This window comes from Podarcis filfolensis, assembly GCF_964270895.1.
Source record: "Podarcis filfolensis genome assembly, chromosome: 16".
NCBI lineage: Eukaryota > Metazoa > Chordata > Lepidosauria > Squamata > Lacertidae > Podarcis > Podarcis filfolensis.
In genome coordinates this window covers 23,592,332-23,619,075 of record NC_139620.1, presented here as the reverse complement: position 1 = coordinate 23,619,075, position 26,744 = coordinate 23,592,332, and the positions used below count along the sequence as shown (strand labels likewise).

At 47.8% G+C, this 26,744-nt stretch overlaps 2 protein-coding genes and 1 long non-coding RNA gene across 20 annotated transcripts in view; 2 read left to right on the top strand and 1 right to left on the bottom strand.

Annotated features, from left to right (window-relative positions):
* GAL3ST1 (galactose-3-O-sulfotransferase 1) overlaps nucleotides 1–7,182 on the top strand; it is a 29,544-nt gene extending 22,362 nt beyond the window's left edge. For 14 of the 15 annotated variants that reach the window (XM_083590353.1, XM_083590346.1, XM_083590351.1 and 11 more), the window contains 2 exons: nucleotides 1,396–1,529; nucleotides 4,286–7,182. In XM_083590353.1, coding sequence (XP_083446479.1) covers nucleotides 1,396–1,529; nucleotides 4,286–5,429 — 1,278 coding nt within the window. In that variant the 3' untranslated portion in view covers nucleotides 5,430–7,182. Of the gene's footprint in view, nucleotides 1–1,017; nucleotides 1,245–1,395; nucleotides 1,530–4,285 lie in introns of those variants that run through there. The other variant, XM_083590349.1, reaches the window with a different exon arrangement.
* LOC310751513 lies at nucleotides 117–14,474 on the bottom strand. The gene is made up of 2 exons (XR_014542580.1): nucleotides 14,365–14,474; nucleotides 117–1,037 (listed from the first exon to the last, which is right to left on the bottom strand). It is a non-coding gene; the product is annotated as an uncharacterized lncRNA (long non-coding RNA).
* The window catches only part of LOC310751095 (uncharacterized protein), a 27,343-nt gene continuing 12,815 nt past the window's right edge, over nucleotides 12,217–26,744 (top strand). Inside the window, exons 1-9 of one of the 4 annotated variants that reach the window (XM_083590077.1) lie at nucleotides 12,217–12,744; nucleotides 14,362–14,558; nucleotides 16,073–16,188; nucleotides 17,506–17,603; nucleotides 19,006–19,186; nucleotides 19,723–19,831; nucleotides 22,274–22,365; nucleotides 23,938–24,032; nucleotides 24,142–24,276. In XM_083590077.1, coding sequence (XP_083446203.1) covers nucleotides 12,672–12,744; nucleotides 14,362–14,558; nucleotides 16,073–16,188; nucleotides 17,506–17,603; nucleotides 19,006–19,186; nucleotides 19,723–19,831; nucleotides 22,274–22,365; nucleotides 23,938–24,032; nucleotides 24,142–24,276 — 1,096 coding nt within the window. In that variant the 5' untranslated portion in view covers nucleotides 12,217–12,671. Of the gene's footprint in view, nucleotides 12,745–13,125; nucleotides 13,675–14,361; nucleotides 14,559–14,755; nucleotides 14,986–16,072; nucleotides 16,189–17,505; nucleotides 17,604–19,005; nucleotides 19,187–19,722; nucleotides 19,832–22,273; nucleotides 22,366–23,937; nucleotides 24,033–24,141; nucleotides 24,277–26,744 lie in introns of those variants that run through there. The other 3 variants (XM_083590078.1, XM_083590079.1, XM_083590080.1) reach the window with 3 other exon arrangements.

Below are 26,744 nucleotides of genomic sequence, written 5' to 3'. Positions count from 1 at the left end.
CTTTTCATGTTTCATCTTTGCTCACTGCTAGCAAGGAGGTTGCTGAGCAAATTGTTAGGTAGATTAGAGGGAGGAGGGGTGTCTGTGTGTTTGTGTGTGAAGGATTTTTTTTTGGGGGGGGGAGCGCATTACAAAATAAGGAGCCCTATGGGATTGTGTGCTTTATTTATTCTCTGGCTCAAATTTCTCCTGCCAGCCTTAACCAGATGAGAGGAACCTTAGACTCGGGGGCCAAATCTGGCTCTCCAAGCCTCTCTGTCTGGCCCTTGTAACTCTCACCAGGCCACACCCCTTCACTGGCCCTGCTTTGTACCCTCCTTGAGTGGTTATTGCCTGGCTGGAATGTGTCCTTGAACACCAGTAATGCCCCTTGCTTGCCCAGAGGCGGGTATGCAAGTGTGTGTAGAAGTTAAATTACTGCACAAAGGTAACATCCGCATCAATTGCCCCACTCACTTTTGCCTCCACACTTGCCCACCACTGGTATGTGGCCCCCAGAAGAGTGCTGACCTTTAAAGCCCTAAACGGCCTCGGTCCTGTATACCTGAAGGAGTGTCTCCACCCCCATCATTCAGCCCGGACACTGAGGTCCAGCACCGAGGGCCTTCTGGCGGTTCCCTAATTGTAAGAAGTGAGGTTACAGGGAACCAGACAGAGGGCCTTCTCGGTAGTGGCGCACGCCCTCCCTTCAGATGTGAAGGAAATAAGCAGCTATCCTATCTTTACAAGACATCTGAAGGCAGGGAAGTTTTTAATATTTAATGCTGTCTTGTTTTTAACACTTGATTGGGAGCCGCCCAGAGTGGCTGAGGAAACTCAGCCAGATGGGCGGGGTATAAATGATAAATTATTATAATATTATTATTATATCTACGAGGGGATGTGGCCCTCGTTCTGAAAAAGGTTCCTTGCCTCTTCTCTTAATTAACCAAGGCTTGAAACCAGGGGTTAGGGAACTATGGTTAAGCAATCTGCCCGTGATTACAAGCCTCTTTGGTATCTGTTGGCGCTGACTCTTCTCCCTCCCACTTCAGTACCTGCAAGTTCAAGAGGAAGGTGTTCAGCAGGTGCCAAGAGGCAACAGAGACGGGAGGGAGAGAATACCAAAGGGGGGCAGCCGCCGCCACACCTACCTTGTATGGAATGGACCTCCTGCTAAGATAGTATCTACAGGAAACCCTCAGCAATCAGTTGGGTATATAAGGCGTGAGGGGATCTTTAGTTCAGAGACACCTTCCAGGCAGGTAAATAAAACACTCGAGGTTCAAAGCAGTACCAGTGAAGGGTGTCGTCTGGGGTGAGTTCTGAGGGCCATATGCAAAAAGCTTCTTGTGTTCTTGCTTCTAGGAATCTGCCCTTGAATTCACTGCCCTTTTTCTCTGTTTTCCTTTTCAGGTGATCGCGATGGTGCATCAGGGGAAGAACTGGAAGTCCATGTGTAAGGGCCTCATCCTGGGGACTCTCCTAACCAGCTTCATGCTGCTGCTGTACTCCTACGCCGTCCCACCCTTACAAGTCAGCATGACAGAGTGAGTGAGTCTGGTGCGCATAGGAGAAGACGTATGGACCAAGAGACCATGAGCGGAACCACAGTCTGTTCTGCTTCCACAGAAAGGCTCTCAGAACAGAATAGATGTACGAAGGAGAGTGAAGGGATTGAGCCCTGATGTGGTAGAATGGACTGTACCACTTCAGGCGGCAGGTGGAGGGGGGGATCTGTTTTCTTTCTTTTGGGGGCATGTTATCCTTGATATGCTAGCTTTCTGTTTTCAAGGAATTGGGTTTTGTGTGTGGGAGGGTTAAAGTTGGAAAGCACTGTACTGGTACAGTCCACTCTGCCACTGGTGAATATGACCCTCTGGAATCTCCAGTGTGGCGCCTGTAGCCTCAAAGCACCCTCGGTCACCCCTCGGTGCCCACCAAGGCCCTCTGCACCTCCCATTTCTTAGCAAATTACAGTTAAGAAAATGTGGCGAGCATGTATCTCTCTTGCACTGCTCAGAGATTCCACGGGTACCAGGCACACTTACTAGGGTCTGTGTTTCCTTTTAGAATAAGGAGGCACAGTGGAGTCTGTAGTGTTTTTATGATATATGGTTTATTTACACATATATACAACCTGAGCCTACTATGGAGGGGTTCAGAACATTAGCACCCCAAAAGGGCCCCTATACATCTCTCATAGGCATAGCAGAGTTGGGTTTGCAAACAGAGAAATCAGCCACGTTCTCTGTGTCTCTTTGTCACAGCCAGCTCACATGGAGCTCAGACCCCACTTCCTCTCTTGCCAAAATGGCAATTTTTCCTGTGTTCGGTTAAGTCATCTACTTGGAAATCCTAAACCCCTTTCATCTCTGCCCACCAACACACAACTGAAGGAGGGACCCCTCCTTCCTTATCTGCTACATCTTCACCCACTGTAACCCTGGAAACTTCCCCCTTCCAACTCTGTGATTGACTTTTGCTAAATACCTTAGAGCTCAAGGTTGATGGCTTTCTTTATGGGTTAATGGCTCTGCCTTTGCTCCATAATTGCCCATCCCCAGGCCTTTCCCTGGTCAGGAAAACAAGTCCAGCCTGTATTTTTACACTGTTGAATTGTTGTTGTTGTTTATAAATATATATATACCCAGCTCTACCTCTCTTTCAAATCAGAACCAGTGAAGGCGGTGATGGTCCTGTGTGAGTGTCTGGAGGCGGTTGGAGGATGGATGGCGGCTAACAGATTGAGATTGAATCCTGACAAGACAGAAGTACTGTTTCTGGGGGACAGGAGGCGGGCAGGTGTGGAGGATTCCCTGGTCCTGAATGGGGTAACTGTGTCCCTGAAGGACCAGGTGCACAGCCTGGGAGTCATTTTGGACTCACAGCTGCCCATGGAGGCACAGGTTAAATCCGTGTCCAGGGCAGCTGTGTACCAGCTCCATCTGGTACGCAGGCTGAGACCCTATCTGCCTGCGGACTGCCTCGCCAGAGTGGTGCATGCTCTGATTATCTCCCACTTGGACTACTGCAATGTGCTCTACGTGGGGCTACCTTTGAAGGTGACCCGGAAACTACAACTAATCCAGAATGCGGCAGCTAGACTGGTGACTAGGAGCGGCCGCCGAGACCATATAACACCGGTCTTGAAAGACCTACATTGGCTCCCAGTACGTTTCCGAGCACAATTCAAAGTGTTGGTGCTGACCTTTAAAGCCCTAAACGGCCTCGGTCCAGTATACCTGAAGGAGCGTCTCCACCCCCATCGTTCTACCTGGACACTGAGGTCCAGCACCGAGGGCCTTCTGGCGGTTCCCTCACTGCGAGAAGCCAAGTTACAGGGAACCAGGCAGAGGGCCTTCTCGGTAGTGGCGCCCGCCCTGTGGAACGCCCTCCCACCAGATGTCAAAGAGAACAACAACTACCAGACTTTTAGAAGACATCTGAAGGCAGCCCTGCTTAGGGAAGCTTTTAATGTTTGATGTATCACAGTATTTTAATATTCTTTTGGAAGCCGCCCAGAGTGGCTGGGGAAACCCAGCCAGATGGGCGGGGTATAAATAAATAAATAATAATAATAATAATAATAATAATAATTATTATTATTATTATTATTATTATTATTATTATTATTATTAGCAGTAAATACACACACACACACACACTGCATATATATATATACCTGCAGGTCTCAGAAAGGTTCAATGTTAAATCCACTGATTAAATTCCAAAATTTACTAAAGCCAGGAATTAGGGGTTTGCTTAAATTCTAACCCCTTTACTTAATCCAGAGATTTTAGGGGAGTCTTGCCCCCCATAAACTTATAACAATATATTTCAGGTGTCAGGGGTCATGGTAAAGAGGTATATCTTGAGCATATGGTAAAAACTGTTTGATGAAGATACCAGATGCACCTCTGTGGGGAGGGAGTTCCACAGAGAAAGTCCTCTCCTGGGCCACCATTCTCTGCACTTTGGAGGGTGGCAGAACTATCTCTGCAGATCTTAACACACAAAGATCTTGGTAGTGATGGAGATGGTCTTTCAGATATTTGTGGCCTAGGTCATTTAGGGATTTAAATACTATTAAGAGCATCTTGAATTGGGCCCAGAACACATTGGCAATCAGTTACCTCCTCTAGCAAACCACATTCAACTCCTGAAAATGAATGTCCAGTGGAAACTGGAAGCTAGAGGAAGGTCTGGGACCTTTGCCAAGCGTAGCGCAGTCAAGGAAAATAGTGAGAGAGCTCCTTATGCATTCCTGGAGAGATCCTCATTGTCTACCTTGCTTTCCCCTTAGGGTCCCAATCCCCTACTCGTGCTCTTCCTACCCTTCCCAGGCTCGGCTGCTGGCTTTGGCCAACGGTAGCCACAGTCCACAGAAGTGTCATCCCAAGCTGGACATCATGTTCCTGAAGACCCACAAGACAGCCAGCAGCACCATAATCAACATCCTCTTCCGCTTTGGGGAGAAGCACCGCCTGAAGTTCGCCTTTCCCAGCGGACGCAACGACTTCTACTACCCCTCCTTCTTTGAGCGGAGTCAAGTGCAGGACTACCAGCCTGGCATGTGCTTCAACATCATCTGCAACCACATGCGCTTCCATTATGAGGAAGTGCGCAAGCTGCTACCAGCCGACACCATCTTTGTCACCGTGCTGCGGGACCCTGCCTACCTCTTTGAGTCCTCCTTCCACTATTTTGGGCGCCTCATTCCCATGACCTGGAAGTTGTCAGACGACGATAAGCTGGCCGAATTCCTTCAGGACCCTTGGCGTTACTATGATCCCAATGGATTTGGTGCACATTACCTCCAGAATCTCCTCTTCTTCGACTTGGGCTATGACAGTAGCATGAATGCCAACAGCCCTCTAGTTGAACAGTACATCCGTGAAGTGGATGAGCGTTTCCACCTGGTCATGCTGGTAGAGTACTTTGACGAGTCATTGGTGCTTCTGAAAGACTTGCTCTGCTGGGAGCTGGAAGACATCATCTACTTCAAGCTCAACGCCCGGAATGATTCCAGCGTCTCCAGGCTGACGGATGAGCTCTACCAGAAGGCCACGGCCTGGAATCTCATAGACGCCAAACTCTACCACTACTTCAATGCCACCTTCTGGCGCAAGGTGGAAGCCTACGGGCGTGAGAGGATGGCCAGGGACGTGGCCAGGCTTCAGGAAGAGAATGAGAAGATGAAGAACATCTGCATTGACGGGGGCCACCCGGTGGACGCCAGCGCCATCCAGGAATCCAGCATGCAACCGTGGCAGCCGTTTGGCAAAAAGACCATCCTGGGCTACAATCTGAAAAAGAGGATCAACAAGAAGCACCGGAAGCTCTGCCGCAAGATGCTAACCCCTGAGATCCAGTACCTGACGGACCTGGGGGCCAACATCTGGGTCACCAAGCTGTGGAGCTGGGTGCGCGAGTTCCTCAAGTGGTAGGAGGGCCGCAAAGTCCCTGTTCTTGACAAACATGTGCCCCGTCCAAGAGAACAACCAGGTGCTTTCATTTTGGTCCTCCCAACCATCCGCCCCCCCTACCCACACTTCTTCTTTACCTTAGCTGGTCAGATACGGCTCCTGCTTGCCACCAGCCAATGCTTGAACTAGCCTCAGAATGAAAAGGGACAGCAAGCATGAGCGGTTAAAAGGAGAGGAATGGCCAAGGCCAAGGGAAGGCATGATCAAATCATCCATTTGGGCCCAGGCTGTGCCAGGAGGGGGATGTTGCGGCACAGGCAAGGGCTGAAGTAGATGGGCCCCCGCCACCCCTGGGTGCCATGCAGAGTCTGAACACTTGAGCCGGCCCCACTGTTTCAGCTGAGAGCAGAGCAAGCAGCCGCAGACAACGGCATCAGGACACCTCTGCCAATTTGCAGCATTTTGCTAACTCTTTAGAGCTCTGATTTTCTTCCTCTTGAGTCTCGTTTCAAACTGCTGTGAACAGTGATGGATGAGCTGCCACCACCCTGCTTCCTGTGTCCTCCTGGTTGGGAGAAACTTGGGGGAAGTGGCTGCTTGTTTGTGCTTGTGTGGCTATTCGCACATGTATGCGTTTGCATGTATTGACAGATGCTCCTTTCTAAAGAAGGGAAGTCAACGCACGTGTAATTTGCTCACATCTGCAGGGATGGACAAAGGATGTGCTGGATGGGCAGCACGTTTCTGAACATGTGCGCGAAGACGCAAATAGTGAACGTCTGTCTATGGGCATATCTATACCACAGACTTAAAACTAGTTAAATCAGGGGTAGCCAACACCTTGCCTCCAGATGTGGTTGGGCTGATAGGGAAATTCTGATGGGGGACGATGGAACCCAACAACATCTGGAGGGCACCACGTTGTCTAACCCCACGTTAAATAGTAATTCCCCTGAGAATCCAGGGCACTGTAATTCTGCGAGAGGGAGGCAGAGACCCTGGTTAGCATCCTCACTGTAGTAGAGCTCCCAGGGTGGTCACCCTCAGCAGTTAAATCAATAGCCAACTGCTATGCATGCGTAGTGTAGCTATTGTCCATGAGGGGGACTGCAACATTACTGCGAACAGATTAACTGTGAATGAGTGTGTGTGTTTGTGTATGTTAATTGCACACGCAAGTTAAGCTCCAACACAAAGGCGGCATTTCGCCCCTGCGTGTTGTTGGCAGTGCACTCCTAAGACTGAAACAGCCCAGTGTCTTTTGCTCCGTGGGGGGGGGGGGATGATCGAGTGTGTTCCTTTGTGCACTGAAATCTGCCTCTGTTTCAGGATTGCGCAAGCCACAATGTGTGAGAGGCAACAAGAAACTGTGGATTGCACTGACTCATCTGGCAGCGATAAACTGGACAGCAGCCTTTGCCCACCTGGGGCCCTCCAGATGTTTGGCACCACAGCTCCCATCAGCCCCAGACGGCAACCACTGTCTGGGGCTGATGGGAGTTGTAGTGCAGAAAGAACATCAGGAGGGCCCAGGGTAGGCAAAGGCTGCTGTACAGAGTACATTAATGCCAGAATTGACACACTTCCTTTCCTTTTAGTTCTAGGAGAACCATCAAGGGCACCTTCGACTTTCTTAATCCTCTATAGGTGAGGAAAGATCAGCCATGTCCTTAGCAGATCCCTCTTTTAATCACATTCTGGTGCTTACAAATAGCTGCTTTGGAGGTATACAATAAAATGCCCAGTAAAACTGGGACTCGGGTTTGCCAGCAAAGGCTGTTCTTGCCATCTCTCTCTCTCTCTCTCTCTCTCTCTCTCTCTCTCTCTCTCTCTGTGTGTGTGTGTGTGTGTGTGTGTGGTTGGTTTCATCTGCTTATGCTGCCTCTCTTTTGCTCATAAAAACACTTTTAAAAAATTGCTTAGCAGTTAGCAAGAAGTGGGGGTGGGTGGGTTGTATTGTTTTTTTAAAAGCAGCTTCAGCAATGGGGCTGTTAGGACAGAAGGCACCACTAAGTATGTAGCTGAGCAAATGGCATGAAGGTTGAAATGCTCTCCATCCGCTGCCATCGCCAACCCAAGACTCTCAAACCACAGTAAGCAACAAAGAAAAAGGCCACATTCCCACCATACATTTAAAGTGCTATGCTACTACTTTAAACAGTCATGGCTTTCCCCAGGTAATTCTGGCAGCTGTAGTTTGTTGCAGGCCCTGTTAGGAGACCCCTATTCCTCCTTGCAAAACTACAATTTCCAGAGCTCTCTTTGAAGAACAATTTATTGTTAAACCATGCTGAGAACTGTGGCTCTGGAATTGGGAATAGGGGGTCTCCTATCAACTCCTAGAATTTTTTGGGTGAAGCCATGCCTGTTTAAAATAGTATCATAACGCTTTAAATGTATGGTGCGAAGGTGACCAACCAAAAAGTGCCATGTCGCCCTAAACCCTCAGCCTCACATGAGCAAAGGCTCTTGGGGAACATAAAACTATAGACCCTCTTGACGTATAGCTGGAAGACCTCAGGACTGCATGCCATACATACAAAGCACGTTCAACATTTAAAGCACATGGCTTCCTGCAAAGAAGTAGTTTCTCCCCTATAGAGCTACAATTCCCAGCGCCCTTAACAAACTACAGTTCCCATGATTCTTGGGGGGGGGAGCCATATGCTTTAAATGTATGGTGTGTTTACAGTGTCAGTTAAAGGCAGTGGCGTAGCGTGGGGGGTGCAGGGGGGGCCGGCTGCACCGGGCGCAACATCTGGGGGAGGCGCGCTCGCCGCCTCCGGAGTCGCCGAAGAGCCTCGGGCGCAGGCTGTAGCAGAGCCCCATGTCTCGCGGAACCGACGAGCTGTGCGCGCGTCCGGGCTGAAGGCGTCCGGCAGGCAGCGGCTCTCAGCGCTCGCCGCGGAGGGCGCGCCAGGCAGCCCCTCCTCACAGCCCCCCCGCCGCCGCTGCCGCTGCTGCAGCTGCTGGGCCATGTTGCATTTTCCTCGTCTCTCTGCCCTCCTCCTCCTCCGGGCAAGCGGCGTCGTTTGGGCGGCAGCACCAGCGGCAACTCGCCTCAGATCACCTGACACGGACCCGCCGCCGCCGCCATGGCTACCTTACCGTAAATACCCCAGCCCAGGCAGCAGCAAGAAGAAGCTGGCAGCGGCGGCAGGTTAGGGGTTAGGGGGCGCAAATTACTTGCCTTGCCCCGGGTTAGGGGGCGCAAATTACTTGCCTTGCCCCGGGTGCTGACAACCCACGCTACGCCGCTGGTTAAAGGTCCTTGGGAGCTGAGTCATTTCAGACTGAGTGCTCCTCATCAACTCAGGTTGAATTCTCCACCCTGGAACACTACCTAGACAAACCCAATCTGTGCCGATGTACCTCTTTCTGCGATTATGGAGGCCTGGGACTCCGGCTGTGTACACACCACACATTGCAAGCACACAACTTCCCCCAAAGAATCCTGGGGACCATAGTTTACCTATAACGGAGCCAGTATTCCCAGCCCCCTGAACAAACTACTGTTTCCAGGATTCTTTTGAGAAAGCGCTGTGATTTCAATGTATGATGTGTGGATGTGACCCTTGTCATCATCTTCATCACCCAGCAGAGCCATTTTCCAGACACCTCTGTGGGGTTGGTCCACAGGATGCAGAATGTTGCTTGCTGTCTTCCTCCAAACTTCCGCCGTCCCTGCCAGAGCTAATGTCCTCGCTGGTTGGAGGGTCCTGGAGTTTCTCTCCTCAAAGAGGAGGTGTCAGCCCTGACAAGCAACGGGATCTGATGAGGACTAGTGTGCTTAGAGGGAGGGCTCCACTCAGAATGCGAGAGAGGAATGGTGGGAGGGAGGAGGCTTCCCAGTTGCTGCTTCTCACTGCAACAAAAAAACAAAACAAAACCCAGGAGAGGCGTCTGCCAACACACCATACATTTAAAGCACATGGCTTCCCCCAAAGAATTCTGGGAGCTGTAGATTACCCTTCGCAGTTCCCAGCACCCTTAACAATGTCCAGTTCCCAGAATTCTGTGGGAGAAGTCACGTGCTTTAAATGTGCACAAGTGAGTATTTCCACCACAAAGGAGTTGCTTAGGAACTGGGTGGTGCTAAAAGGCAACCCAAATGTGGGGAGTGTACTCAGAAGGGTACAGTGAGGGAGATCCTTTTGGGGCTCCCCCCTTTGCCCCATGTATGACTTCAGGGACAGCCAAGGTGGGGCCCTCCAGAAGCCATTGAACTTCAGCTGCTACCAGCACCTGCAGCCAGCAACCGTTAGGGATGATGAGAGTTGTAGACCAGTAACTCAAGGGCACCTTGTTGGCTACTGCTGGTCCTACTGTGACTGATAACAATAATTCAGAACAACATCACTTCCTGTCTGTTCCATCACAGCTCTCTCTCGCTCTCTCTGTGTATATATATGTTATGTGCTGAGTTGAATAGGATCCAAACTGCAGCAGTCTGATTGGTCCTAGAACAATAGGATTCAGAATGCAGCAGTCTGATTGGTCCTAGAACAATGCAGCAGTATGATTGGTTGGCAGGAACCACCCAATCATGCTCCAGATAGAAGTGAATCCACAACCTGATTGGCTTACAGTAGAATTCCGGAATTAGCCAATCATGTGCAGCCCATAGTGTAAATAATGTATATAAAGCAGATACCTTGAGGGGACTTTCATTCATTCCTCCTCACCACTATGAGCTGAATAAAGAGCATGAAATCACTTTGCGACTCTGAGTATATTTCAATATACCTACAAACACACACCATTAACTCAGTATAGATGTCTAATGTTCTCCACTTGTAAAGATGAGAAATTTTAAAAATCACTATAATTTTGTAAAATAATTATAATGTAAGGCTGTTTATAATACAAAGGTCTTTGAGCTGTTCAGACTCTTGATTCCTTTTCCCCCACTTGTAGTGGTGGCATGAGCTGGGGTGGGTTGGGGTGTGGGTGTGGCGAAGGACCATGGCTCAGCAGTCCTGTCTGAAACCTTGGCGAGCTGCTGCCAGTCAGTGTAGACAATACTGAGCAGGATGGACCAATGAACCGACTCGGTATGAGGCAGCCTATGTGATACCAGCTAGCGAAGGAATAGCAGAGCAGTGTTTCTGGAGCTCAGCAGAGCCTATCTAGTGACGTCATCACAGGAGAACCTCCCAACGGACAACTGTGTCCCGTGAGAATCAGGACACTTCCAGGCATTTGCCATTTGGGGGGTGGGATTCAATCACATACTGGCGATTTCAGGGTGCACAACTGATGTTGAATTGGTGCTCTTCCACAATCAACCTGTCTCTTCGCCCCACCCATCAAAACGAATGTGTTGTGATAAGGAAGGCAATGGGGAAAGGCACCGCAAAGTGCAGGACAATATTTGCTTGGTGTACCATCGTCTAACCTCCCCATGCACAAATCAAAACAAATGTTTCATAACTAGCCAACATAATCTTGCTGCAAACTTTTTGCAAGTAAATCAGGTTGAACACTCGATAAACAATTTGTTGAGAAGCAACCCCAGTTGCTTAGGGGAGGTCCATTTGAATTTTCTGCCTCAGGCACCAAATTGCATTGCGCTGGCTCTGAGCAGCAGAGGAGGATGAGCAGAGACCGCTGGGCCAAGGGGGTGGATCAATGGGGAGAGTGGATCCACCCCATTCATATATTTAAAACACATCATCCAACACACATTTAAAGCACAGGGTGTTCTTCTGTACATTAAGATTCAAAAGCCCGTGTAAAATATGCAAAGGCACAGGTGACAGTCCTAATGCATGCCATATGATCGCAAGCCTTTCCACCCAGAAGTCATTCCTGCTGTGTTCCAGGCAGCTTACTCTCAAGTTAGTGCACTTACAATGGTGGCTTTATTAGGATGCAAAGTCTGCTGAACTCAGTGGTACATAAAATGTGTTGACCAGCTGAGTCCTCCGCCACGACTCCTCATCTGTATAAAGGCCTGTATTTGCATACATTTGCAGTTAAGTATGAAATGAGAATTAAAAGCACCTCTGAGCACATGTAGAGAGCCTTTCTCTCCTCAGAGAGTAACTGCAGGCTCCTTGCTACTTACCACACATGCAGAATTAAAGAGCAAGGCTTTTACACAGGTCTGGGCCTCTGGCACCTACACAACCCCTCAGTTTTCCTTGAGAACACAATAATCTATCTGGGAGTGAAGCTTCTCCAAGCTGATAGCTTACGGGGGTGTTTTGTACACCACCCAGAAATTCAAACCAGCCTTTCACCACTGCTAGAGTTGCCAACTGACCAGGCAGGGGGGGAGAGCACAAAGTTTGCTCTGTGCCTTTAATGCTCCTGTTGTGCTGTGAATATTGTTAGATGACCCACACGGAGATAAGTGTCATCAGCTGCTAACATCTGCACATCAGACTATTGCTAAAGACACAGTTACAGTGGCTGGTGGAAAAAGCTGGTGATTCTAAACAGCTCTGTATGGGCTGAAAGTATATTGCCCAGTTTTACTTGCTTTTATCATTGCAATAGTTTTATCTCTTTTTGTAATAACTGTATATATTACATTGGGACCTTATGCTGAAGAGTGGACAAGGAAGTTTATAATAAAACAGATAATGCCATTGCTGTAACCATTGGGTCATCCTTCCCTTTAACAGGTTGCATCTCTCTCACCCCTTTGGGTAGATACATGTTCCCAGCCCACCCCCATTAAAGCAGGTACATGGTGATAAAACTCAACAGTGCTTTTCTAGCAGAACAGACCCAAAACGGGCTGTTTGCAATAAGAAAAGTGACTGTGGAGGGGGAAACATTTTACATCTGGTTTGGGAAATGGTATGTCCACACGATTAACCACAATCCACATCAATCCTAGATGTGTTTTGTTGTTTTAAATGAAATGTGCTACATTTTGATGCATTCCTCCCCAAACCCACTTAAATCTGAATTGGAAAAAGTTAGCTGCGTTTTAAGCCTGTAATGTGCACATAGACTATGACTAACCGTTTGATGGGGGTGGCACCCAGCTTTTGCACACACAAACGCTCAGTCAACAGAAGAGCTCAGATGCCCTTTTATCACCAGTGTCTTCAGCGATTACCTCTGGGAAATGTTGCTCCCTTCCTGATGGAGAGGGAGGCTGATCAAAAGGAATCCTCTGCACCTGTGCCCTGGGAAAGTAGCTCAAGCCGCCCCCAGAAGGTGGGAGCAGGTATAAACAGGAGCTTCAGAGTAAGCTGAAAGGCTGGTGTCTACTTTCTTTCTGAACTGGAAGCCGAGAGCGTCAATATGCGGTTGCAGAAGAGGAGCTTGGTGGTATTTGCCTGGAGTTTGGTGGTTGCTTCTGCTGCTGCTCAGAGTGGTAAGCTGCATCATCTTTTCTCCTGCAAATTGCATTTCTCTCCTTGCATTGGGAAGGGCTGCTGGGCTTGCATCTCCTTTGCTGTGGGTTTTGAGGCTTGAGGGGGTGACCATGGGTATCTCTTCTTACTCTCTGTCCTCTACAAGCCTCTGAGGGAGGCTTATATTGAAAACAATAGGGCTGAGGCCCTCCAGTGGCTAGTGTGGGCTGAGAAGGCACTTGAACCCAGAACTGACCCTCTCCTACCCTTGCATCTAGACCTGTTTTGTTCCTGCATTTCAAAATATCGTTATGGCATTATTATTGCATTTATAGCCTATCTACAAAAGTACACAGGGCAGCTTACCTAAAATCTATAAACCAATACAGTGGTACCTCGGGTTAAGTACTTAATTCATTCCAGAGGTCCATACTTAACCTGAAACTGTTCTTAACCCGTTCTTAGCACCACTTTAGCTAATGCGGCCTCCCGCCGCCGCCGCTGCACGATTTCTGTTCTCATCCTGAAGCAAAGTTCTTAACCTGAAGCACTATTTCTGGGTTAGCAGAGTCTGTAACCTGAAGCGTATGTAACCTGAGGTACCACTGTATTTAAAAAGCAACATCCACATTTTTGGGGGCGGGGAGCACATTTCAAAATAAGGAGCCCTATGGGATTGTGTGCTTTATTTATTCTCTGGCTCAAATTTCTCCTGCCAGCCTTGACTATATGAGAGGAACCTTAGACTCGGGGGCCAAATCTGGCTCTCCAAGCCTCTCTGTCTGGCCCTTGTAACTCTCACCAGGCCACACCCCTTCACTGGCCCTGCTTTGTACCCTCCTTGAGTGGTTATTGCACAGCTGGAATATGTCCTTGAACACCAGTAATGCCCCTTGCTTGCCCAGAGGCGGGTATGCAAGTGTGTGTAGAAGTTAAATTACTGCACAAAAGTAACATCCACATCCATTGGCCTGCTCACTTTTGCCTCCACACTTGCCCACCACTGGCATGCGGCCCCCAGAAGGGTATCTACGAGGGAATGTGGCCCTCGTTCTGAAAAAGGTTCCTTGCCTCTTCTCTTAACCAAGGCTTGAAACCAGGGTCTGAGGCTGTTTCCAGCAATTAGGAGGAGGAATCTCCTCAGCATTCACTGTGATTAGCACTGATGCAACAGGGAACTGTGGTTAAGAGTAGCGGCGTAGAGTGAAATTCAAAGACTATTTAGCTAAATATGTTAAGATGATTTAATTGGAAAAGCTTGCAAATACCAGATAGGCTTAGGATTTAAATATGTAATGTTAGAGATTAATCTGTTTAAAGTTAGAATAGAAAGAAAGAAAGATGGTAAGTGATTAAGTTAATTTTATGAGAAAATTGTGTTTTGGAAAACTGTTAAAATGATACACACTGAAATTCAACTAGGGGAATTTGAGGAAGTCACTTAACAATGTTACTAAGATTGGTTTAAATACAGCTGAGATTTATGTTTGTTTGTTTGTTTAATTTTTTTTTGGAAAATCAATAAAAAAAATTGGAAGGGAAAAAAAGAGTAGCGGCGTAGAGGCCCAGCTCCTTCCTGCAATCTGCCTGTGATTACAAGCCTTTTAGGTATCTGTCTCTTCTCCCTCCCACTGCAGTACCTGCACCTTCCATGCCCTATAAATGCAACAGGACCAGCATCCATCTAGTGGTCAAGATGGACCCTTGGGACACAGGTCTCAGGCTGGAACCGCAATATCTGCACCTCGGCCGCTGCTCCCCTTCCTTTGAGGACAACCGACAGGGCTTCTTCCACTTCCAGTACCACTTTAAGGAATGTGGCTTTGCACGGCTGGTGAGTTTCTGAGGGGCCAGGATTTTGCAGGCTGCTGTGGTGACTTGCCGGTCACTCAGGAGGCAGCTGAAGAATGTTGCTTGTAGGGCAGAAGGTAGGGAGCCCAACAGTAGGTGGCACCAAAGCCAATGTCAGAATGAGTTAACAACTTCTTGCTTTGTGTTCCTCCTCCTTTTCCCTCGTGAATTCTAAAAAGACAACAGTGAGAATAAGGAGGCGGAAGGGGAACTCCAAGTCAGCCTCTGGGACTAGCTGTGAGTAAGAAGGCAGGCTGGTGGGAGCTGGCTGAGGACAGACTGAGGTTGGTGGGGCAATGCCCCCTTTGTCCTAATGGACCAGCCTCCATTGAGTTCCTCATTGAGGTTTGGAGAGAAATGCCCTGAAGCTTCTCTGTGTCTCAGGAACTGAAGCGGGCTCCCATTTCAAGGTAGGTACAGTGGTACCTCAGGTTAAGTACTTAATTCGTTCCGGAGGTCCGTTCTTAACCTGAAACTGTTCTCAACCCGAAGCACCATTTTAGCTAATGGGGCCTCCCACTGCTGCCGCGCCGCCACCGCACAATTTCTGTTCTCATCCTGAAGCAAAGTTATTAACCTGAGGTACTATTTCTGGGTTAGCAGAGTCTGTAACCTGAAGCATATGTAACCCAAGGTACCATTGTATATTACTTCCATAGTAAAAGCCTGTCGTCTATGCATTGCCAAAAAGAGGAAATGGGGGGGGGGGCCTCGAAGGGTGAACATTTGAGTAATAAACTTTGCATATGCATATTGTTGTATAAGAACAACAATAATAATAAATAATTTATTATTTGTACCCCACCCATCTGGCTGGGTTTCCCCAGCCACTCTGGACGGCTCCCAGTAGAATATTAAAAACACCATAAGACATCAAACATTACAAACGTCCCTAAACAGGGAATTATCATTTATTTCATCTTTGAATTACTTTCCATGTAATTGATTCCATGTAATTGATTCCATGAGGCATTGATTTGTACTACAATAACCTATATTAAACAATTTAAAACAATTGCATACATAAAAATTAAAAATACAAAATGGGCTGCATTAAAATAAATTTATATATCTAGATGCAAAGTCAGAAATTTTGACTTCTCCTTCACGCCATACATTTAAGCATCACATTTCCACTTTAAATAGTCATGGCTTTCCCTAAAGAATTTTGGGAGCTGTAGTTTATTAAGGGTGCTGGGAGTTGTGAAGACACCCCCTATTCCCCCTCGCAGATCTACAATTCCCAGAGTTCCTTGGGAAGAGAGGTTGAGCGTTAAGCCATTCTAGCTATTGTAGCTCTGAGAGGGGAATTTGGGGGGAAGTGGGGTCTCTTAGCAACTCCTGGCACCCTTCATGAACTACAGCTCCCAGAATTTTTAGGGGAAGCCACAACTGCTTAACACGGTATGATGCTGCTTTCAACGTATGGTGTGAATGTGGGCTTTGGCTGAGCCTCCATTATCTGGATGCTAACGTCTCAGTTTTTTATTCTTGCAGATCTGTGGCGCAATGGTAGAGTATTCTAGTAGCCTGGTCTACAGGCCGCCCTCCACCCGGTCCGATCTCTACAGCAGGAGCCCTTTCATGGAGAGGATTAACTGTACCAATCATGAGTAAGCACTGCATGTGTGGACATGGGAAAGGCAATTTGGGGTGAAGAGGATGGATGTCAGAAGTGGAGCTGAAGTTGTGAATCCAAACACGTCTCTGTTAAGAGTTCAGCTGCGGGAGAAAAGTTCCTGTAAATTCTTTTTTTCTTTTGCAGCAGAAATCTGCTAAGGATATACAGTCTGATATCTGCAAAAGCCACCAGGAAAGTTTCCTGTTGGTGTAACGCAGCATTCTTAAGGCAGCAAATCAATTTTTTTAAAAAAGATTCTCATATAGTAGTTCTTAAAAGCATGTGGGTTACTTCCTTGGAGCAGGAGGGGGGACAAATTAATAATAATTAATAATAATAAATATATTATTTCTACCCTGTCCATCTGGCTGGGTTTCCCAAGCCACTCTGGGCGGCTTCCAACCAAAGACTAAAAATAAATTAAAACATCAATCATTAAAAACTTCCCTTAACAGGGCTGCCTTCAGATGTCTTCTAAATGTCATATAGTTGTTTATTTCCTTGACATCTGATGGGAGGGCGTTCCACAGGGCAGGCGCCACCACCGAGAAGGCCCTCTGCCTGGTTCCCTGTAACCTCGCTTCTCGCTGGGAGGGAACCGCCAGAAGGCCCTCAGAGCTGGACCTCAGTGACTTGAGGCTGCCATCTTATACACAGTTAGCTGGGATTGGAGGGCGCCAGGATGGAGAAGGGTGACTTGGGGCATGTTTGGAAGATTTCTCAGAATGGTAGTTGTCAGGGTCCCCTGCAATGCAGGAATCGCAGCTAAATAATCCCTGACAGAAGACCATCCTGCCTCTGTTTTAAAACCTCCAAGAGAGTCCACCAGCTTCTGAGGTACAGTGGTACCTCGGATTAAGTACTTAATTCGTTCTGGAGGTCTGTTCTTAACCTGAAGCACCACTTTAGCTAATGGGGCCTCCTGCTGCTGCCGCTGCATGATTTCTGTTCTCATCTTGAAGCAAAGTTCTTAACCCGAGGTAATATTTCTGGGTTAGCGGAGTCTGTAACCTGAAGCGTCTGTAACCCGAGGTACCAGTAACCCGAGGTACCACTGTAGTTCCAGTCCACTGTTTGAACAGTTCTTAACCTCAGAAAGTTCTTCCTAATGTTTAATTAAAATATGCAAGTGAATTGTAAGGCTCCCACGCTCTCTCCAACCTAATGAAAATTAGCCCAGTTGCGCTGCGAGTTGGAACTTGGAAGTGGTGAATGCACAGCGCCCATCTCGTCGCTTCACTCCCCTAGTCCACAGTGAGGTGGCTCGCTGTAACATTCGCAAGGAGAGACTGACTCTCCTCTCTTCCAGCGCAGGGCGCTTGACGACTCCTCCTCCACAAGTGACAACGGTCACCGGCCATCTTTCTGCTTCCAGTGGACTAATGTTCACCGGCACTTTAATGAATGGTAAGCAACAGGATCCAGCTGGGTGGGGTGGGGGTGGGGAGGCTCACAGTAGGCGGAGCTAGATGCATTGATAGGTGGAGCCAATGATAGGCGCAGCCTCCTAATTCCAGTGGCATGTGTGATCGAACTGTGATAATTCTGCCTGGTTGCTGGATGGAGAAGTATAATATTCTCTGGGAGGCATCTGGTTAAATTTTACTCGGAGCAGGCACACTGAAATTAACAGACCTAACTTAGACCCCCTCTGTATTATATACATTTAGAGCAGTATCGTACCACTTTAAACAGCCGTGGCTTCTCCCAGAGAGTTCAGGGAACTGTAGTTCAGCATGCCGAGAGTTGTTAAGAAGGCCCTTCATTCCCCTCCCTGAACTACAGTTTCCAAGAGTTCCCTGGGAAGAGAAGATGATTGTTCAACAAGCCTGAGAATTGTAGCTTTGGGAGGGAAACAGGAGTCTTCAAATTATGCTTGGCACCTTTAACAAACTACAGCTCCCAAGATTCTCTGGAGGAAACCATTGCCTTTTAAAGTGGAGAGTCGGTGTGGTGCAATGTTGGAGTCTGGTTAGAGTGCCTGACCAGGACCTGAGAGACCAGGCTTTGAATCCTTACTTGGCCGTGAGTCTCACTGGGTGACCCTGGGCCATTCTCTGCCTAAATGCAATGTAATAATAATAATAATAATAATAATAATAATAATAATAATAATTAATAATAATAAAATTTTATTTATATCCCGCCCTCCCCAGCCGAAGCCAGGCTCAGTGTGGCTAACAACAGTAAAATAATACAGCATTGTAAAATCAATTCATTATAAAATCAGTTCAAATCAAATTAATGGCAACCATTGGGCTAGAGTTCTGTGAGGATTACCAGAGGAGGGGATCAGGCTGTGCCCTGGCCAAAGGCCTGGTGGAACAGCTCTGTCTTGCAGGCCCTGCAGAAAGATGTCAAGTCCCGCAGGGCCCTAGTCTCTTGTGACAGAGTGTTCCACCAGATCGGGGCCACAGCCGAAAAAGTCCTGGCTCTGGTTGAGGCCAGCCTAACCTCCCTGTGGCCTGGGACCTCCAAGATGTTTTTGTTTGAAGACCATAAGGTCCTCCGTGCGACATACCAGGAGAGGCAGTCCCATAGGACATGTAATAAGAGTACTATAAATGTATCGTGCAGATTGGGCCTTCGTAATGTCCATTATTTCCAGTGGGTCTGCTCATGAGCAGTTGAATGCCACCCTCTGAGTTGCATCTGGGGAAATATAGTCAGCTGTAGAGTCTTGCCCTTTGTTCCACCTTGCTCTGCCCACCCCTGGCATGTGCCCACCCTCAGAGGGTTCCCCCAAGAGAATGCAGGAAACTGTTTCCCCTCGTTGCTCCTAAAAGTGCTGCCTCTTCTGTCTTTGCAGAGGACTTCAGCGCCCCCTCATCCTCCAGCGTCTTCCCCCTGGGCTCTCAGATCCACATTCAGTTTGCTGTACAGCGTTCCTTCCACCAGCCTTTGCAGGTTTTTGTGGACGAGTGTGTGGCTGCCACAACTCCAGACCTGAGCACATCGCCCCAGAGTTACGTTGTCATTGCAAACCATGGGTGAGTCTGCACTGGAGGGTTTTGAGTTCTGTGGATGGAAGGGGAACAGCCTTACCAAGCTTACCAAATAGTTTTGGAAAACTGCTACAATGATTTATATGGAAACTCAGCCAGGGAGAATCGAAGTCACCCAACAATGTTAACAAAAGGGGAATTATTACAGTCAGGATAAATGTTTGTTTGTTTGTTGACATTTTCTTTTTATGTTTGTGGATTTGCTTGTTATAAATTTGGAAAACTAATAAAAAAAATTGAAAAATAAAATAAGCTACCTCACAGGGTTGTTTGGAGGATGAAATGCAAGGGGGGTGCCTCTGCCTGCCACCCCTGGAGAAAAGATGGGATATTAATGGCATCAATCCATAATAAACTTAAGTGCCAGGTTATTTTTTGTTTCAAAAGCTGCTAGTGTCGCCTGGATTTTTGCACCGAGAGACAATTGTGTACCATCTGCTAAAAAAAAACTTTGGATGCATTTTGTCCTCCGAATGAGATGTGCTTTTTAAAACATATATTTCTTGTTGGGTTTTGGGCAGGTGCCTTGTTGACAGCAGGGTTGCAAATTCCCGGTTCCTCCCTAGACAGACTCCGGAAGTGCTCCATCTTTCTCTGCAAGCCTTTGAATTCGTTGAAATAGATACTGATGTAAGTAACTGAACTCTTAATAGGCCTTGCGCCAGTATTTCCTGAAATAACCTCCAATTTTGCAGCGATACCTCTCATCCGCTGTTCAGCAGGCAGTTGTCGACTCATTAATCCATGCTTTGTGTAGCCTCAGGGCTAGGAACCTGTTTGAATGGAGGCGGAACTCCGCTCCCAGTACTACATTCTGTACTTTTGCATCATGCCCAGGAAGCCACCTTATTCTGAGTCACGCCGTTGGCTCATTAAGCTGACTGGCAGGGGCTCTTCAGGGTTTTGAGCACCCGGCATTCCCAGCTCTTATTTGGAGATGTGGATAGCTATGATGACCCTAGGTTTGAGTAGCTGTTACCCGGTTTGTGGGGCACTCCAAAACATGGGAGTTTTCACTGCAAAACGCTGCAAAAATATTGCAAGACTTCGGCACTGGTTTGAAGGGATTTGGACCAAATCCCTTCAAACCAGTGCCGAAGTCTTGCATTGGCTCCTAGTACATTTCCGAGCACAGTTCAAAGTGTTGGTGCTGACCTTTCAAGCCCTAAACAGCCTCAGCCCAGTATACCTGAAGGAGTGTCTCCACCCCCATTGTTCAGCCCGGACACTGAGGTCCAGCTCCGAGGGCCTTCTGGTAGTTCCCTCACTGCAAGACGTGAGGTTACAGGGAACCAGGCAGAGCGCCTTCTCGGTGGTGGCGCCCGCCCTGTGGACGCCCTCCCATCAGATGTCAAGGAAATAAAGAACTATCTGACTTTTAGAAGACATCTGAAGGCAGCCCTGTTTAGGGAAGTTTTTAATGTTTGAAGTTTTATTCGGTTTTTAGTGTTCTGTTGGGAGCCGCCCAGAGTGGCTGAGGAAACCTAGCCAGATGGGCGGGGTATAAATAATAATTTTAATATTATTTTTGGGGTGTTAACTATGAACCCCATGTTTGTATCAATTACTCCATTTGTGGGGTTCTGCAAAACTCGGACTTATCACTGCAAAATGCCGCAAAGTGACTGTGAAACTTAGGTTTGGAGGGGGTCCCAAATTTTGGTGTTTGCAGTTAATAAACCTGATGGTGGGGACTGAACCAGGAACTTCTTGCATTCAACATGCAATAGGCCACTTTTGGTAATGCTTGTGCAAGGAGACCCTCAGCTTGCACCTGTGTTTGAGGGTCTCACTTGTACTGCATGGAAGCACCCTTCAAAATAAGGGGTTATGCCATGGGTAAGCAAACTAAGGCCCAGGGGCCAGATCCGGCCCAATTGCCTTCTAAATCCAGTCCACAGACTGTCTGGGAATCAGCGTGTTTGTACATGAGTAGAATGTGTGCTTTTATTTAAAATGCATCTCTGGGTTATTTGTGGGGCATAGGAATTCGTTCATATTTTCCCCCAAAATATAGTCCGGCGCCCGACAAGGTCTGAGGGACAGCGGACTGGCCCCCTGCTGAAAAAGTTTGCTGACCCCTGGGTTATGCTGTATACGACATCCCTGTGAGGAAGCCACAAGCCATGGCAGTACTGGTCTTGGGCGGTGCCAGGGACCGCTCCTGGCTGTTCTAGTATTGCAGGGGGTCTGCAGGTGGTGGATTTATCCTACTTTATTAGTTCTGTGGTGCTTGGGCACAATGCTACCACATTGTTGCTTGGAGGGGCTGTAGTGTATCAAAGAGAAGGATGTCCTCTTCAAAACTTTTGCAGGCACGTGTGGCGTTGAAGGCATGTGTAGATATTTTATAATTTATTTTATACTTGATAAAACGACTTCTGAGCAGTTTACAAGTGAGCGGTGTAACTGTTAGAGTCATAGAATCGTAGAGGTGGAAGGGACCCCAAGAGTCATCTAGTCCAACCCCCTGCAATGCAGGAATCTCAGCTAAAGCATCCCTGACAGACGGCCATCCAACCTCTCCTTAAAAACCCCAAATGAAGGAGAGTCCACAACCTCCTAAGGGAGACCCTGTTCCACTGTCAAACAGCTCTTGCTGCCAGGAAGTTCTTCCTGATGTTTAGTCGGAATCTCCTTTCTTGTAACTCGAAGCCATTGGTTCCAGTCCTTCCCTCCAGAAAAGGAGAAAACAAGCATGCTCCATCTTCTATGTGACAGCCCTTAAGATATTTGAAGATGGCTATCGTATCTCCTCTGTTTCCTCTTTTTAAGGCTTGACACACCCAGCTCCTTCAACTGTTCCTCACAAGGCTTGATTTCCAGACCCTTGAGCAGGCTTCATCAACCTCGGCCCTCCAAGTGTTTTGAGACTACAATTCCCATCGTCCCTGACCACTGGTCCAGCTAGCTAGGGATCATGGGAGTTGTAGGCCAAAAACATCTGGAGGGCCAAGGTTGAGGAAGCCTGCTCTTGAGCATCTTGGTTGCCCTCCTCTGCAGCAACAAATAATAATAATTAAGCATGGTCATGTATGACTGTCCCAGGAGCAAAATCCATTCCTCTTGCAGGTGTACCTTCACTGCCAAGTTTTAGTCTGGGACCCAGCTGTACCCGCCGACCACATGAGGAAGGCCTGCTCATTTCACAGAGATACAAACAAGTAAGGAATGTGGGGAATGGCTGTTCGTTAGAGGTTTTTGCCGAAGGGATCTGTGAGTGGTGAGTCTTTTGGATAGTGGGTGTTGAGTAAGACCAATACTGAGAGGCTCGTTCCAGACCCTCCAAGTCTCCCTATTTTCCAGAGACATCCCTGATTTAGAGAAGCCGTCCCAGTTTCTGATTTGATCCCGGAATGTCCCGCTTTTCCTTAGGATATCCCTATATTCATTGGAGAAATGCTGGAGGGTATGGAGTTATCCGCCCCCTGAGTTGTCCGAAGGCAGTCCTGTATAGGGAAGTTTCCTTAATGTTTTATGGTGGTTTTTATATATGTTGGAAGCTTACCAGGCTGGCTGGGGCAACCCAGTAAAATGTGCGGGGTATAAATAGTAAAATTATCATTATGGAATGGGATGTCCCTATTTTCATCAGAGAAATGTTGGAGGGTATGTCGTTCCAGGGATGTCGGACTCTGTGTGTGTGTGTGTGTGTGTGTGTGTGTGTGTGTGTGCGTGCGCGCGCACACACACACACACACACACACACACACTCAATGGGCAGGCCCTCAATTTCAATTTCAGATTAAAAAAATGTTCCATGGGCGTCTATGACTTGCTCCGAAATAACAAGCTGGCAAAGAGCCTGTTTCTAGAGCAGAGTGGTCTCTATGTCAGGCCCTGCTGTACTAGGAAAGGAGGGTTCAATGCAAAATCTGCAGTTGCTGTGGAAACCCAATTTGGTACATCGCTGGGAGATCATCCCCTATGAGCCAGTGGCAGGGGGACCTCATTCCTTCATATGCAGCCTTCTGAGGGGTGGGGGTGGGGGGAGAGGCAAGTGGTGGGTGGGGCCAGAGGCAAAAGTGGGTGGAGCAACTGCTTTTTGGAATGGATGCTGTCATTCCAAGCCATTCAAAAGAGGTTTCTGCACACAGATACCCCTCTCCAGGCCAGGCAAGCAAGAGGCAGGATCACAGTTCCGGGGACACATTCCGGTTGGGCCCAGCCCCTTTAAGAGGGTGTGGATCAGGGCCAGTGCGGGGAATGGCCTCTGGGGCAGGCAGAAGCCTGGGGTTCCCCAACTCCTGACGTAAGCAGACGCTGCATCAGAAGGAAGTTCCCAGAGACATGAGGCTTGCAGCTGGAGCCTGGAAGCAAGACTAAATCAGTTTCATTTCATCCTAGTGCCTGGTGAAAGAATAAATCCAGCATGTGTGTGGGTACTGTGAGGTCTGTGACTTTTGCAGGCCTCATCCACATTTTCCTTTGCTCCATGTTTTCTGGACTTTCCAGGTCCTTTTCTTTTTCTTCTTCATTTTTCGACCCATTGCTTTCTCTGGGAAAACCCACATTTTCCCCCCTGCTGAATTGGAGCAAATGGCAAGCAGCAGAAAACCCAACGGTGTCAATTCAGCAGTAAAATGCAGGTTTTCCCGGATGAAAGTGGTGGAATAAAAAGAACCTGCTTAGTCACAGACCTGGAAAGCCCTCAGCTGTGCCTATAAATGCAGCGCAAAAGCAAGTGTCAATGAGCCCTTGAATTCAAAAGTTGACGGCTTTTTTTCTCTCCACAGATGGGAGCTCCTAGATGATCCATCCAGTTCTATGTGCAGCTGCTGTGACTCGACGTGTGGAGCGACTGGGTCTCGCCACCAGAGAGATCTGGAAGGTATCTCTGCACCTTTTTAATTGTTTGTTTGTTTAATGCATCCCTGGAAATGGACAGGGCAGCGATTGAACTGGTTGTACCAGAATCTGCATCCACCGCTTCTCTTCAGGTCTGTCTGTGGAAGCCCGGCCACGGCAATCGGACATGGTGGTGACTCGTTTCACAATTCAGAAACTGGCTCAAAATGGAGACCACGGAGAGCTGGATGCAAACGGCTCTCTTGCTGTCAGGAGGAGTCGCAAAGGTAAGGTAAGTCATCCAACGATATGCACTGGGCCAAAACCAAGGTGGTCTTATCTCTCTCTCTCTCCCTCTCTCCTCTCCCCTCTTTCTCTCTCTCTGTTTGTGTTATAAGAAAAACTGCTCCCTTTCCTTTATGGGGTATTCCAGAGCCCATATAGAGTCCTTAAGTGGGTTCCCTATTGGTAGGAGAAACTAAGAAGCCTACCAGAGAATATTGAGAAGCAAAGCGGCTAGTAAGCCTGATCTTTATTCAAGGAACTGTTGCAACAGAGTCCCCACTCACCACATGCAGGAGAGAGGAGGAACCTTGAACAATGGTGCGTAAGCCCTTATATAGACTTTTGAAACTGCCCACCCTGTAGCCTAAGACCACCCCCCTAAAACATCATACATACATCACAGAAGGAGGCGGTCTACAGCAGAAATCCTGCCAGCCAGAATACCTGATAATGGTCACTGATTGCATTACCTGGGCAGCCTGGCCATTCTTTTGTGATGGTTAATACTTTAGTTCCTGAATCCAGGTCGCAGGCTCACTCTGTTGTTGTTTAGTCGTGTCCGACTCTTCGTGACCCCCTGGACCAGAGCACGCCAGGCACTCCTGTCTTCCACTGCCTCCCCCAGTTTGGTCAAACTCATGCTGGTAGCTTCGAGAACACTGTCCAACCATCTCGTCCTCTGTCGTCCCCTTCTCCTTGTGCCCTCAATCTTTCCCAGCATCAGGGTCTTTTCCAGGGAGTCTTCTCTGGAAAAGGCTCACTCTATTCATACACAAATATGCTTTTAAGACAGGATTTGTATGAGAAAAGACAATGGGAAGGCTTTCCCTACTGGCCTCTCTTACTGCAGCAGAATATCTGAGGTCATTGGGAGAGTCAAAATGGCTTCAGGATTGCTCTCCCGTACTATTTCAGACACATGGTTCATATATTTAGATATGTGTGCATTTCTGAATATCTATCCTATATTTGAGACCTTAAAATTCTTACAACAGTGCGTAGAGCCCTCAGTGGCTTGGGACCAGTTTATCTGAAGGTTAATTGAATTGGGCCCAGAAGTGAACTGGCAGCCATTTACCACTAGATAAATTGGGTGTTTTTGAACAGCTGAAAGCATGCCAGAAATGCTAGGAGGGGTGGTGAAGGTAAGGGCTGTAACTCAGTGACAGAGCACCTGCCTTTCTTGCAAATGGTCCAATCCTGGCATCTCTAGGTAATATTATGGAAATAAAAAACACCCTCTCTGAAACCCTGGAGCATTGCTGCCGATCGGTGGAAGTGCTGAGCTAGATGAACCAATGCTCTGACTCTATATTAAGCAGACTCCTAAGTTCTTTCTGTCTCTCTTTCGGCAGGTGGAAAACAAAATGTAATGCCGCCTGCTGTGGGTGCCCTTCTCCTGGAGCTGGCTGTGCTGGCTGTCCTGTCTCTGGGCTTCTGCTTCTACAACGGTTATCAGAAGAGACTCTGCCTACACCGCAGGGAGGTCGGGGACCTGATGACTCGGGCGCTGTTGAATGCTGAGCACAACTGTGGCAGCATTAATGCCAGTGTAGAATATGCTTGATTAAAAAATGAACCTTGCTTAGTTACACAGGACGGTGGTGTCTTAATGTACCCAGCGCTTTAAAGAAAAAGAAAAACTTGTCAATATGGAGGCAATGAACCCATGCTGGTTTTAGAGCCCTTCTCTAATCCAGAAGATCTAGAGATGATTTAAGAGTGGGAAGCAGTTGTTCTTTCTCTTTTGGGTCAACACTAGGGTTGCCATATTTTGGGCCTCATGTTCTTCCTCGATTTCAATTCTTGAGTTTTCCAAGGCTCTCATCAGCACCTGAGCAGCTAAACAGAGTTCAGTATGACTGAAAAATCAGAAGCCATGGCGAGTGAAAGGTTAATATTGGGTTGGGTGGGGACTGTGAAAACTAGGGGGCAGAAATGTGAGAATTAGATTTTACTGGGAAGAGACCTGGTCGTTGGACCCTTTCGTTTCCTTTCCCCTCCTATAAAAACTACAAAAGACATTCTCTTTTAAAGTTTAAATAACGAATGCTTGCATTTGATTAAATATACAATGCAGGTAGGTGTTACTTAATGTTGCTAATATATCTTACACACCGTTGGAATGGCAATGCCCATTGACTTTGTGGAGGGCAGCCCTCTCAAATATTTTATCGGGGGGGGTGAGGACCCCCTAGGTGTTGGCTCCTATGCATAAGCCTGAGACTCGTGCATGTGGCAGTAAACATTTGCACATGTACATTAGAGGCAAGGTATTTATTTCTTCATTATCATTATCCCAATCTCTGAGCAGTCGGAGAATCTAGGGCAGGGGTCAGCAACCTAAGGCCCATGGGCCACAAGCGGCCCACAGGGGTCATTTAACTGGCCCACAAGCCGCCTCTGAACCAAGCCGTCCACTTGGCTAGTCCCAGCATGCTTCTGTGGCATTGGAAATCGCGTCTGCGCT